The sequence below is a fragment of the Perognathus longimembris genome, chromosome 5 (genome assembly GCF_023159225.1).
Source record: "Perognathus longimembris pacificus isolate PPM17 chromosome 5, ASM2315922v1, whole genome shotgun sequence".
Taxonomy (NCBI): Eukaryota; Metazoa; Chordata; class Mammalia; order Rodentia; family Heteromyidae; genus Perognathus; species Perognathus longimembris.
The window spans coordinates 80,432,609-80,447,563 of NC_063165.1; the positions used below are offsets into that span (position 1 = coordinate 80,432,609).

Sequence of the window (14,955 nt, forward strand, 5' to 3'; positions counted from 1 at the left end):
AGTTTGTCATCCTGGTCAACAGACTTTTTCTCAAAAGGGGGGCTGGGGTAGAACCCTAGCTTAAGTGTATTCTACCCAGTAAACAAAAGATTGTAGTTTTGATTTGGTTATGTCAGTATAGTCAGTTCTTGGACAAATTTCTAGGAGTTATATGTGACATTCCCAACATACTTTGATAGAATCCATTAGTAAACTACTTGACTTCCTGCGTGTTCATTCACTCTGCATTAGCACAAGTACCAACAATTAATCTTACATTCCTGAACTTTTAAGAGACATAGTAGGATTTTTTGCTCATTGTCCATGAACTAAGTTGATTTGCTTTTGTAAGCCCCAAATGGGCTAATTAGGATATGCTCTTGGGCCCACCCACACATTCATTTAAAGTGATTAGCTAGAGCTGTATTCAGGGAACTACTTCTTAAGGTCTTGCAGATCTTATCACTTAAGATTATAGCAAAGTCAACTTATGATCAGAACCAGACTAGCACAATTATGTCAACTTTTTAAAGGGTGTAATGGAAATGTTAAGGCATACTGTATAGCTTTAGACTGGAGTTGTACTATGATTAAGATATCAGTCACTATAAAAGTATGTTTTTGAAAAGTAAATGTACTTAGGCGCATTGAATGTTAGCTACTTTGTCAAGACCTTAATCCGATTTCTGAGGATGGCATTAACTTCAAAGTGATGTGAAACCATGTATGTGCTTAGGGTTTGTTAGCGTTTCTTGCAGGTAAGATTTATAAAGATCAAAGTATATGCCTGTTGATACCATTTTAGAATTGACAGTATTTTAAAACTTAAGTGTTTTGAGAACTTTTGAAGCTGATCCTTAATCATGCTGTTTTGTACTTCAACAGGATGAGATTGTAAAGTCCATCATCCTGAACTTTTATGTGTAATGAAGTTTTAATAAATTCTTTTTATTTTATTTGTATTTAATGGCTTGATAAGATGCTAATTCAGGAGTGGTAGTTTTGCAATTTCCATATGGGTTCTGGACATTTCAACTCCAAAATTTAGTGCCATGCTCTATGTGTATTAAAATGTAATTTCATGGGTTGGGAATGTGGTAGAGTGCTTGTCTAGCATGCATAAAGCTCTGGGTTTGATTCCTTGGTACCACAGAAACAGAAAAAGCCAGGTGGCTTCTTAAGACTTAAAATGATTACACTTGAATTTTAGGCCTCTGTCTATGCTGCTAGTGTGCTTCTACTTCTATTCACTTTTTAAAATTATTATACACAAGGTATATGTTGGTTTAAAAAAAATACATTAAACAGTGGTCCAATAAATGGGTAGCCAGTTGGTGAATTCTTTAAATACCTAGAAATTGAATCTCTGGATGCAGTTTCTTCTGAAATCCAACTGGTTGTCAACTTACTTCGACTTCTAACATGCTTCAAATACAGTAAACAAAAAAAATCCTATTTGAGCACTATGCAGGATGAGATCTGGAGATTGTTTGAAGCCAACCCTTACAGCAAAGGCTGAGACTACAGTTAACCAGCAAAAAAAACTGAACCAGCTGAAGGAGTTACCCCTACCCCCATCCCCACCGTATTGTGGCTCAAGTGGTAGAATGGTAGTTATGAGTACCAGGTAAGCATGCCCTCTTCACCCCTGTCCAAAAAAAAAAAAAAAAAAATCAAATGACACACGTTTCATCTTCCTATTATAAGTCATTAAGCAAATGCCTTAAGGACATTTCCCATTACACGAGCATTAAGCACAGTGCCTTAGAATCTGTCTACTGCTTGCTAGAATTTCCCAGTTTAGGTCAAATAAACATGAGGCTGAGCCTTGATAACACACTGTAGCTTTGAAATTTATTTTCAACATACTTTTAAACTCTTTGTTTGTAGCAATTCTGGACGAAGGACAAGTCACCTGATCCTCCAGCCATTCTATTTCCTCTAGTTTGCCACTTAGTTTTTTTTTATTTTTTTAGACCTGGGCATAGTGATGCACAACTTTAATCTTAGCTTTTAGGAAGCTGAGGGGGGATGACTGAGTTTGAGGTCAGCTTGGATATATATACACACATATTAAGATAATTTTTATAATCTAATAAGCATAGAGAATATATCAACTCGTAACAGTGAAAATAGCACTTTTGTCAAACAGCTTAATATGTACTTTGTACAACATTTGTAATCTTTTACAAACAGAACCAGAAATGCAAATCTGTTCAAACACATCTTCAGGATAAAGTTCAACAAAGTCCTTTAGATGCTATTTCTTTTGGGTTTACTGCAACACTCTTTGTTATATTGTATGTTTTGTAAATTCCAATAAGTCTATCTGAAATCTCAAACATATTGTTTCGAAGAGAAATTATGATGAATTGGGCATTTTTCGTTTGTTCCTAAAAAAAGAAAAAAAAGATCTCAGTAAATAATCCAAAGAATTCTATGGAGTCACAGAGTTCCAGAATGAAAACTGATTATTACTTACATATATGTAAAAGGCAACAATGGATACATTTTTAAAGTCAAGGGCTGCATCGATTTCGTCCATGAAGTAAAGGGGAGTGGGCTTGTAGTGGTGAAGGGCAAATACTAAAGCCAGTGAGCTGAGCGTTTTCTCTCCTCCTGAGAGATTGAAGATCTTCTTCCAACTTTTCTTAGGTGGCCGAACACTGCAATGAGGCAAATCTTTTAGTCACATTACGTAATTCCTGGGAATTCCCAACGATGCTTTTCACAATTGAACTTTTATTTTGAGCGAGTTTCACCATGTAGCCCAGAGTGGCCTTGAACTCATAATCCTGCCTCCCTCGTCTTCCCAACTGGAGGTTCAGGGATTACCTGGATCACCAGGCTTGGCTTGATTCCCAAAACTCCCACCCTCCTTTTTTCTAGTTATACATAAATTAGCTCTAAGCTTTGCAGCTCACCCTAGAAACATAAAACAGCAAGATGTATGTAGAACAAACCTGAACATGATTCCTTCAGAGAAGGGATCCAAGCTGTCTACAAGTTCTAGTTCTGCATCCCCTCCTAGAGTAAGCATCTGGTAGTTTTCCTTTAATTTATTTGTTATTACATAAAAACCTGCCATAAACTCATTAAGTCTTTGTTTTCGAAGATCTTCATAGGCCCGTCTAAAATTATCTCTTTCAGATGTAATTTTGTCCAATTCTGCTACTCGTTGCAAATACAGTTCTTCCTATGAAAAGATTGTGAGAAAAACCCTTTTCAGATATAAATTTCACATTATGAAAGTTATGATTCAGGCTAAGAAAGAACTTCTGTTTTATATCAACAATGCAATCATACCTTCTTTTTTTTTTTGGCCAGTCCTGGGCCTTGGACTCAGGGCCTGAGCACTGTCCCTGGCTTCCTTTTGCTCAAGGCTAGCACTCTTGCCACTTGAGCCACAGTGCCACTTCTGGCCATTTTCTGTATATGTGGTGCTGGGGAATTGAACCCAGGGCCTCATGTATACATGGCAAGCACTCTTGCCACTAGGCCATATCCCCAGCCCCATACCTTCTTTTTATACTCTGCAATGGCACCAAGGTTTGGTTTCATTTCATGGCACTGGGCTTCCAAAAGTGCAATTTGGTTTGTGATAGAATCTGGGTTCTTGATTGCTTCTAGGTCCTTTGTGCTTAGAACTGAGATCTCTTCAATAGGATGATCTTCTATAGGGTGCAATGTAATTTTTGAAATCTAAAAGTTCAATTAAGGTGAGAGGATTTAGTTTTTAAGTAAACATATGAAAACCTCAAATGAATCTAATAGCTAGGTCATAAAATGTTCATGCAATACTAAACTCTTCAGATCAATTCTGGAGTTGCCCAATTCCAAGTACTTAAGATTTTTCCACGTATTACTACACATTGATCAAAATAGTGCTTATAAATGGACTGTCATGCAGTTAATCACAACTGATTTCAAAACCCAAAACAATCCTTCCCACCAAATTGATAAATTAGAGGTCAAGTTATATAGAAGTAAATGGTAGCACTCTTACCTCCTTTTGCCAGTATTTTATTTTAGAGTTATGTTCAGCAATGTGACCATCAATTTGCTCAAGTTTCAACTTAATACTCAGTGCATCTTTTTGAAGAGCATGTTCATTTTCTTGAATAACTTTCAGTTCCTGAAGTAGGTTACGATGTTCCTTCTGGATCTCTGGTAAGGATTCCTACAAACGAATAACTGCTAGAGCCATGATCTTCCCAAAATCCCAACAATGCATTTTCCCACTAGTGTCAGCAACCTGTCCCCAAATCCCTTCCTTTTGATTCAAAGTTGGCACACTCATTTTTGATATATAAGGCTTATAGTTACACTGCTTTGAGTATCACTCTGTCCCCTATAAAATAAAACACACCTCTGCAGCATTGGTGTTGCTGATGACTTCTGTTGCTTTCTCCTCAAGGTTTTTTAGCTCTGCTTGCAAGTCCTTCACTTCTTTCTCTGTGTCTTTTATTTCTTTCTCTGTGCGAAAGGCAGAGTCTTGTGCCTTTTTAAGATTTCTAAAGCAATGACAGTAAAAATGTAAAAATGAGATTGTTACTTAAAAGTCAACCAAGGAACTTCCCAAGACATTCAAAGTAACATTTTTTCCTAGTTTTTAAAACTTATGATTCACTGAGTCACTTTAAATTGGATTTTATGCATTTACACAAATACAGTGATGAACTATGATTTTGCCAAATTCTTCACATAAATCAATGAAATTTCCTTATATGAGCTTTAATATCCAATTTTAAGACTTTAACGCAAAGCTATCCATTTGATTATGAAGTCTTTTTATTTGGCCAGTCCTGGGTCTTGAATTGAGTGCTGTCCCTAAGATTCTTTTTCTCAAGGCTAGTGCTCTACCACTTGAGTCACAGCACCATTTCTGGCCCTCTTATCTCCAATAAACTACTCAGAAAAGTCCCAAAGACTGCCTGGGCGGACTTCAAACTGCAAGCCTCAGATCTCAGGGTCCCGAGTAGCTAGGATTAACAGGTGTTAGTCACCGATGCCTGGTGAAATCTCACTTTATCATCAGATTAGAGATACTCTGACCACTTAAGCATATTCTATTCCTAATATAAATGGTTAGTACCTATCTTTGAGCCAAAAGTACTGGCTTTATCACTAGATCATCCACCTACCCATCTATCCATCACAGCTGTTTTATTTTCAGTGTTTTATATCTATAGATAGCTTTATATATGTCAGTAGTATTCTAAAAGGTTAATTTATTCAGGACCCATGAATGGATAGACACAGTTTTGTGAGTTGTAGTAATGAAGTTAAAAAAAAAATCATGGGGGCTGGGAATTCTTCAGTGAACAGATGTGCCTAGTATTAGTATGCATGAGATCCTGGGACTCTTCCTAGCACCAAAGACCCAGTACAGTCTTGCCAAGAGATTCATTCCATTTTTATCTGTGGTCCTTTAAACCATAGAAACAAAACTTAATGTCTATGCCTCAACACTGGGGAGTTAACACAATTGCAATTTCCCAAGACACACTATCAGTTTTAAAAACTGGGCCATTGGATAAAGGCTCACTGTAAATCGTTTCCTTATTAAAGTCCTATTGGGTAACAACAGGGGCAGTACACACACTACCTGTCAGCAGTATTGATCGCTACTTGGGCTTTAGTAATAGCAGAGGCACATTCATCTAACTGCTTGTTGATTTTATCCAGTTTGTCTTGTTGGGCCTTGAGTTTATGGTTGTTGATTTCTACGATGAGATCATGTAACCGTTTGACCTCAGCTTCTACCTTGCCAGCTTTCTTTGCCACAGCTTCATATTCTGAAATAGAAAGCAAAGACCTTAATTCATGTCTGTGCTGACCAAATGACTTATCTATGCAGGAGAAAAAAATTTGCGAAAAAGCAGCTTAAACCAAAATCCTCTATGTCAAAACAAATGCTATTGTTGGGCACTGGTAGCTTATGCCTGTAGTCCTAGCTACTCAGGAGGGGGGGCTGGGGATATGGCCTAGTGGCTAGAGTGCTTGCCTCCTAGCTACTCAGGAAGTAGAGATATGAGGATCATGGTTTGAAGCCAGCTAGGGCAGGCAAGTCCATGACACAAGACCTCCAATTAATCATCAGAAAGCTGGAAGTGGAGCCCTGACTCAGTGGTAAGAACACTAAGCTTAAGCAAAAAAAAAAAAAAAAAAAAAGCTCAGGGATAGCACCAGGTCCTGATTTCAAGTTTAAGGATCAACACACATTTTCCTCCAAACACATGCTGTTTAACATTCTCTGGCTCAGCTGTGAACACACCTACTTATGTCCAGACTAAGATCTTAGTTTTTCAAACCTCTTTGAAGGTACTTCACTATGTACCTGGTCCATTCTGCAGTTTTACTTTGTTGTGCTTAGAACATATTTATTTATTGTGTCCTGTCAGTATTCACGGATTTACTTTTTTAAATTATAAAGTAACTCACCTCCAGGGTTCTTGCAAAGGACCAAAGTATACAAAGTGTAAAATTATACAAAGTATAAAATTAAGAGCATGGTGGCACACGGTTGTAATCTTAGCCCTTTGGGAGGCTGAAGCAGGAGGATCCCGAGTTGAAGGCCAACTAGGGGTACATAGTGATTTTCAGGTCAGCGTGGACAAGATACCGTCTCAAAAGCCCAAGAGGAGCATGCGCTCCTGGGATAGGACATGAGATCACAGCACTATCCTTATACCACCAGGTGTGAGCCATCTGCAGCAAATCTGACAACTTTCCTTACTCGGAGGGGAAGTCACGAAGACTGGATACTTTACACACAGACTCCCGAAAAGAGCACAAACCATAAAGTGCAATGACTTGTGCATAACTCACCTGCAATTTGTCATACCAAACTGCTTTCTTACAGAAAATAACCTTTAAATACTTTCTTTTTCACAATCTCCAAATTTTTTTTTTTTTTAACCAGTCCTGGAGCTTGAACTCAGGGCCTGGGAACTGTCCCTGAACAAAAGTAGTTCAAAAGTAGGCTAGCACTCTACCACTTGAGCCACAGCACCACTTCTGGCCTTTTCTGTGTATGTGGTACTGGGGAATCGAACCCAGAGCTTCCTGCATGCTAGGCAAGCACTCTACCCCTAAGCCACATTCCCAGCCTCCAAAATCTGTTGGCCTAGGAATGTGGCAGAAATGGTAGAGTGCCTGCTATGGTAGTATAGGGCCGAGTTCCACTATAGCCCTATTCCCAAGTACACCTTCAAACATACCGGCTTTGAAAGCATTGACATTTCCTTCTAGTAATTTCTGTTTTTTTTTGTCAGGAGCTGTAGCAAGTACATTGGCTTCAAGTTCCTTAATTTGGACACTTAAATATTCTTCTTGCTCTGATAACCGCTGTAAAACAATAAGTTTTTAAGTCAACACACACACACACAACTTAGTAAAGCTAATATCTCCTTTGGACATTTTGCACTTAAGATTTTCAAGAAAAGGTAATCATTAACAGGAAAAGGATAGAAAACAAATACAAAAATGAACAAACAAAATTCTGTGTAAGCTTATTAGAGATAAGTCAAAACGCCATCTTCAGTTCAAAACATAAAAGCATACAATGTACTTACTGCTAGTGTTCAAAGACTGACAAGTGATTTGCATGTTTGCTAGTATGTGAATTAGAATTCACTTTGAGAGCAACTGGCATTACGCAACAAATACTTTAATCACTAAACACAAATACTTGTAATCGAAGGAAAGAGATGCACGTTACTATAAAAGTATTTACAAGGACATTTAGGCATGTATATAACAAGAAAAATATAGTAGAAACAAAGTGTTCTAAAGCAATTCAAAACAAAGGAAATGTACACTGGCTTGGAAAGAAAACCATAACTTACTAAGTGAAGAAAAATTGATAACATTAGAAAGCCATATACACACCACTTATAGCATACAGAGATGAAATATGTAAATATACTAGATGCAACTAAATAGTTAAAAGTGGAATGTACACTTAAGACAATGATCATTCGGGTATTTTCTAAAAACCTAGTGGGCATGCACTGCTTCTTCACAAGAAAACATTCCACAAGGAAAAGAGATTGCAATTATCAGAACGAAAACTGGTAAGCAAAGTCAGGTTTCTATGGAGACCAATGGCTGGGCAATAATTATTTTTCAGTGAGCAAGGAGATAACTTTGCATTTATTTAATTTGTTCTGCGCAAGAGCTGGATTCTACCCAATTCAGCTGACAACACAGACACAACATAGTACCTGGATGCTTGCAGTGAACTTTTCTAGTGTATTCCTCATTTCTCTTTCACTGTGCCTTAACTTAACTATGGCTTCTTCAAGCTGTACTTTCTGTTCTTGGATTTGTGTTGTTTTCTGAGAATCTTTTTGCAACTGTGATTCCATTTTATTTACCTACCAAAAAAAAAAGTAGGAGTGACATTTTCTCCATTTCAGATTTGCAGCAAAGTCAAATTTAAAGACAACCCAAACTTCTCAAAGGTGACAACAGGTAACAACCTTAGCTACTTGTGAGGGTTGAGGCCAGTCAGTGTTACACAGCAACCCACCCCCAACAACAACAACAAAAAACAGCAAAAAAGAAAACCCTGATGGTCTGAAGATGATAAACAAAACCAAAGCACACAGTTCGAGTCAACAAGTTTCTGTGTAGAAAGACAAATATTAGCCATACAAAACAGAAAGCCATTTTTTTTGCCAGTCCTGGGCCTTGGACTCAGGGCCTGAGCACTGTCCCTGGCTTCTTCCCGCTCAAGGCTAGCACTCTGCCACTTGAGCCACAGCGCCGCTTCTGGCCGTTTTCTGCATATGTGGTGCTGGGGAATCGAACCTAGGGCCTCGTGTATCCGAGGCAGGCACTCTTGCCACTAGGTTATATCCCCAGCCCAACAGAAAGCCATTATAAAGCCACATACCATTCAATCAAGACAAGCAGCCATTTAAATACGTTGCGGGGGGGGGGGGGGAGGAAATCAAGGCATATTTTGGGAAAGGTATCTAGGATATAAGAATGTTTCCCTCTTATTTCTGTGAGGCTGGGGTGCATGTGCTAGGCAAGTGTTCTACCACTGATCTGTACCCTAGCTTCCAGTTTTGGCAAATAAAATTTGGAAACTTGTATGTGAAGTCTTTGCTACATTTATGACCTTAATAAATACTCTGGAAAAGAAAAAAAAAACAATACAATAGGGGCTGGGAAAGTGGCTTAGTAGTAGAGTGCTTGCCTAGCATGCATAAAACCCTGGGTTCAATTCCTCAGCACCACATAAACAGAAAAAGCTAGAAGTGGAGCTGTGGCTCAAGTGGTAGAGTGCTAGCCTTGAGCAAAAAGAAGCTTAGGACAATACTCAGGCCCCAAGTTCAAGCCCAGGACTGGCAAAAAAACACCTCATCAAAACTCAAACCAAAACTAATAAGTGAATAGTTGGTGAATTATTTATATCTAAATGTGATAACTGAAAAATCTATGCTGAGCATAAGTATTTCTGGGGTGCTGGAAACCAGAGCCTTATGCACACTAGGTGAACAGTCATACTGAGCATCCTCAGAGCCTTTGAGCTTTACCCCTACCTCCTAGTCCCTCTTGGTTTCATTAATATACTTTACTTATATAATGTTGTTCTGACTTTTATGTATACAATGTACTCCCATCAGCTCCCCCCTCCCCAAACGCTTGCCCTCATCCCATTACCCGCTTCTTATAACAATTTTGACAGGTTTTATTGTCCTATTTCTTTTATCCAGAACATTCTTTTTTTTTTTTCTTTTTCCAGTCCTGGGGCTTGAACTTGGGGCCTGAGCACTGTCCTCAGCTTCTTTTTGCTCAAGCCTAGTACTCTACTACTTGAGCCACAGCACCACTTTTGGCTTTTTCGGTGTATGTGGTGCTGAGGAATCGAACCCAGGGCTTCATGCATGCAAGGCAAGCACTCTACCACTAAGCCACATTCCCAGCCCAGAGCATATGCTTTCTACGGTTCAACATAATTTTTACTACTAGGAAACAGAGCTGTGGCTCAAATAGAAGAGTGCCAAGCTCGAGTAAGAAACTCAGTACCAGGCAGTAAGTTCAAACTCTAGTACTGGCAGAAGAAAAGAAACAACCACCCCCCCCCCAACTCTCAGTCACTTAATTTAAATCTGGCATATTTTCAGTACAGTGTACTTTCAAAATGGCTGAATTTTGCAACATATTAAAATCAAGTGGCAGGACAAGTGCATGCTGACCTCTTCCTCAGAGAGTTCCAGGACGAGCGAAGACCCCATTCTCCCCCTCATCACTTTGCTTCCCCCGCCGGTCATTGTGCCTAGAGAACATGGACAGAGGGGGTCTGAGAGTCCTTGCCCAGCAAGAACAGGGAGAGGACATTCACGGCAGAAAAACTCTGGTCTTACCTGACTGTTCGATGATTTGTCCCTGTAAGGTTACCACTCTCCACCGTTTGTCCTTCTGATAGGCTACTCTTGTGGCTTGATCTAAGTTGTCAGCTACCAAGGTATCCCGTAAAGCAAAGTAAAAAGCTTGGCGGATTTTGTCATCTTTTACTCTAACTAAATCAAATAACCGAGGGGTGTTCTCAGGAGTTTGAATTTTGGTCATCTTTTTTGCCCACACTGCCATCTAAAAGTTAAAAACAAACCAGCCAACAAATAAAAATACACATGTGTAATTAAAAAACAATCATTTCCTTTTGATTCTAAGTAAAATACTATCAGGATTTTATATCGACCCTAAGGAATCTGCATTGAAAAGCTATTTGATTATATTTTCATGCAAAATAATAACCTGAAGTCAAATGAACTCAAAATGGGCTGCAAATCTAAATAAAAAGTTTTGAAAATAAAACTCCTTAGAAAACATTTGCTAAAAAAAAAAAAAATAAAGAAACTGGTCTTACCAAAAGTAAAAACATTTATGTTTCAAGGGCTATCATTAAGAAAGTAAAATCCATACAATGGTAGAAAGTCTTTATAAAGCACTTATCAAGTCTAATCTGACATGAGATTTTTTTTTTTTTTGGCCAGTCCTGGCTGGGGCTTCGACTCAAGGCCTGAGCACTGTCCCTGGCTTCTTTTTGCTCAAGGCTAGCACTTTGCCACTTGAGCCACAGCGCCACTTCTGGCCATTTTCTGTATATGTGGTGCTGGGGAATTGAACCCAGGGCCTTATGTATACGAGGCAAGCACTCTTGCCACTAGGCCATATCCCCAGCCCCCTGACATGAGATTTGTATACAGAATGTCAAGAACTCTTATAACTTCTCAGTATCATCATTAAAAAACATAGGCAAAGGATTCAAAAACACATTTTCCCAAGGAAGACAAATGATCAATAAGAAAAAGCAAACAAAGGGGGCTGGGAATGTGACTTAGAGGTAGAGTGATTGCCTTGCATGCATGATGCCCTGGGTTCAATTTCTCAGAACCACATATACCGAAAAGGCTAGAAGTAGAGCTGTGGCTCAGGGGTAGAGCGTTAGCCTTGAGCAAAAAGAATCCAGGGACAGTGCTCAGGCCCTGAGTCCAAGCCTGGCAAAAAAAAAAAAAAAGAAAATGAAGGTACAACTTGTAATCCTGGCTACTCAAGTGGCTGAGATCTAAGGATTGTGGTTCAAGCTAGTCGAGGCGGCAAGAAGGTCCATGGGACTTTTATCTCCAATTAACCATGAAAAAGCCAGGAGTGGAGTTAAGGCTCAAGTGGTACTGCTAGACTTGAGCAAAAAAGCTAAGGCTCTAAGTTCAAATTCCAGTGGCAGCACACACAGAAAAGATGACTGTATAATACCAAATCCTATAAAGGGTATGAAGAAACTGGAAACCTTTCCCATGCAGGTGGGAAATAGGAGTCACTGTGGAAAAGTGAAAAAAACAAAAAAAGAACAAAACTAGCCTAGTAGTACTACTCCTAGGTGTTCAAGTAGCCAGACAACTTCTAATTAATTCATGTTTACACAGAACTGTACACATCAATATCAGTAGTACTGTGAAAACAATCCCATGTAAAAACAGCCCAAATGTGCATCAACTGATGGCAAACAAAGTACGTGCAGTATACACAATTTAGAATAATATGTGGCAGATGCATGCCACCAAGTACATGTACATGAAAGCCAGGTACATAAACACAGCTACTCATAAGGCTACAATATGATCCCACTCGTATGAAATCTTTAGAATGCATATAGCTATGAGACCAAATGCAGATCAGTGGTTGTGGGGGGGGGGTGTCTTACTAGTGTTGGCGAATCACTGATATTGCCTATTTGGATGAAATATTCTGCAACAGGACAGTGGCTGCAGCTTAAAACTCCCATGACTACAGTGAAATCCACTGAATTTAGTAAGGAAAAACTGGTTACTGATGAAAGCTAGCAGTTCTGGTCACACATTGGAGGGCATTCTAACACTGGGTCTTTCAGCAAGGTCTTGGTTTTCTATAACCATGTAAACCAGAACCAAACAATTCTCAAGACATGATAGTTCACTGTGTGGCAGAGAACTCAAAGGGGAAAAATGCTGGCACACGCTTGTTTTCAATGCAGGCAGCTCATTATGAATACCGACCTTATCCAGACCTATGAAGGTAGCAACTCCAATGTTATTTCTCTTCAGAAAGTTCACACATTCTTGGGCTGTATCGATAGAATCAACAACGATGTAGTCTAAGGCATGACAACAGGATGAAATGGCGATATCGTATTTTTCATCAATGGCTCCCAAATCCCCCTTAATAATTAAAAAGAGGTGTAAAAAAACCCGTAATTAGGAAAAAAATAGGTAAAAGCAAAAGACCTATTTCATTACGAGTCAGATTTCAATGTCAATTGTAACTGAAAAACTCATCCATTGTTTATGAAAATGCTGGGGCCAGATGTAGCAAATGCTCTATCTATCTAGCACCCAGGAGGCTAAGGCAGGAGGACCCCCAGTTACAGTACAGCTACAGCAACACTGTAACAAATGAACACCCCCCCCCCCCAACTGAAGCCAACCACACCGAAACAACAAAAAAATAAAAAAGGGGCACACAAGAGAAAATCTGGAGGCTCCTTGTCACGGCAACCTTCCCTTCCTTCAGGGAATGGGACCTAGGCCCGGCATGGTGTACAGATGCTCTACCATCAACCCATATCTCTAAGCCCTGCATGTGGCTCAGAGTTTGTTTACCTTCTGAAAAGCTCATGGATACTGGGCTTGAAATTTTAATGAGCACAGTATGAGAAAACTCTCATTTCATGAAAACATACAAAGGAGACATGAAACCTAACAATATGATAAACAAATGACTTGTAAAACTTTCAATTAGTGAAAGCTGTCTATTCTAAGCTATGGAACAGCACTGGTCAAATGACTTTTGTTTTCCTCAAGAGCAAAAAATAGGGCCAAATTATTTATCTTCAAGAACAGAATGTCACCTGATACTAGATACAGAAGCTAACGTATACCTGTGTTGTTCCAGCTGTTTCCATCTTTAGAGTATGACTTAGCACTGTATTGACTAACTGGCTCCTTTGACTCTACTTTTCCTGAGCCCCCAGGGCAGGGGAGGACTAAGGCTGTGGTACTGAGTTCCTGCTTCCTCCAGTTCTTGAGGCTCAGGAGGCCTGACTGATACCCATTATTACTAGTTATCACTTGTTGACTTCCCGAAACCATAACCATAACCCCAAAGTACATCATCAAACCTAGAACAGCAAATATCCACCCATCAACCACTTAATCAAACAAAAATGTATTTATTGTACTTAGGACCTCACACTTGCTAATCAAGTGCACCCTTTTGCTTTAGTTATTTTTGCGATAAGGTCTAGTGTTTATATTTGAGCAAGGCTGGACGAAGATCTACTTATTTTTCTGAAGCTATAATGTCTGGCTGGTATAACCATGACTACTTATTGGGTGAGATGGGATCTTAACATTTTGCCTAGACTGGCTTCAAATTAGGAGCTTTCTAGCCCTGCCTCCTGGATATTTGGGAATATAGGAATGAGTGGCATCTGGCAAATTTTAGTTTGTTAAAAAGTTTTGTTAGGGGGCTGGGGATATAGCCTAGTGGCAAGAGTGCCTGCCTCGGATACACGAGGCCCTAGGTTCAATTCCCCAGCACCACATATACAGAAAATGGCCAGAAGCGGCGCTGTGGCTCAAGTGGCAGAGTGCTAGCCTTGAGCGGGAAGAAGCCAGGGACAGTGCTCAGGCCCTGAGTCCAAGGTCCAGGACTGGCCAAAAAAAAAAAAAAGTTTTGTTAGGTTTATTAGCTACTATATTTTTTTGGGGGGGGGGGAGGGAGGCTTAGTTAATTTTAATTTTTACTTTCTTGCCAGTCCTGGGGCTTGAACTCAGGGTCTGAGCACTGTCCCTGACTTCTTTTGCTCAAGGCTAGCACTCTATCACTTGAGCCACAGAGCCACTTCTGACCTTTTCTGTGCATGTGGTGCTGAGGAAATTGAACCCAGGGTTTCATGCATGCTAGGCATGCACTCTACCACTAGGCCACCTTCCCAGCCCACTTAATTAATTTTTAATGATAGTTAGTTTTTTGGAGAGAACCCAAGCTCAGAGAGACAAAAAGCACATTTTTTCTGATATGTGGTAGCTAGATCTAAAATACAACAGGACATGGTAACTTATACAGGGGTCTTATGCATTTACACACGAAATCAACTAAAGGAGAATATCTTGGGGGAGAAATGCAATAACTTAACTCCTCGGAATGCCTAAAATACTTCTTATAAAAAAAAATTACAGGGGCTGGGAATATGGCTTAGTGGCAAGAGTGCTTGCTTGGTATACATGAAGCCCCGGGCTCGATTCCCCAGCACCACATATACAGAAAACGGCCAGAAGTGGCGCTGTGGCTCAAGTGGTAGAGTGCGAGCCTTGAGCAAAAAGAAGCCAGGGACAGTGCCCAGGCCCTGAGTTCAAGCCCAAGGACTGGCAAAAAAAAAAAAAAAATTCCGGAAAGGAAAACAAGGTTTCTCTTTCTTGT

The 14,955-nt window shown here is 39.6% G+C and overlaps 1 protein-coding gene across 2 annotated transcripts in view; it reads right to left on the reverse strand.

The window, feature by feature from the left end:
- Positions 1-1,269: 1,269 nt before the first annotated feature.
- Smc4 (structural maintenance of chromosomes 4) overlaps positions 1,270-14,955 on the reverse strand; it is a 32,643-nt gene continuing 18,957 nt past the window's right edge. For both annotated transcript variants that reach the window (XM_048347185.1, XM_048347186.1), the window contains exons 13-24: positions 12,531-12,692; positions 10,362-10,587; positions 10,194-10,273; positions 8,208-8,360; positions 7,203-7,329; positions 5,588-5,777; positions 4,349-4,493; positions 3,986-4,159; positions 3,499-3,681; positions 2,943-3,175; positions 2,462-2,645; positions 1,270-2,372 (exon numbers count right to left, since the gene is read on the reverse strand). In XM_048347185.1, the coding sequence (XP_048203142.1) occupies positions 2,220-2,372; positions 2,462-2,645; positions 2,943-3,175; positions 3,499-3,681; positions 3,986-4,159; positions 4,349-4,493; positions 5,588-5,777; positions 7,203-7,329; positions 8,208-8,360; positions 10,194-10,273; positions 10,362-10,587; positions 12,531-12,692 (2,010 nt within the window). In that variant the 3' untranslated portion in view covers positions 1,270-2,219. The remainder of the gene's footprint in view (positions 2,373-2,461; positions 2,646-2,942; positions 3,176-3,498; positions 3,682-3,985; positions 4,160-4,348; positions 4,494-5,587; positions 5,778-7,202; positions 7,330-8,207; positions 8,361-10,193; positions 10,274-10,361; positions 10,588-12,530; positions 12,693-14,955) is intronic.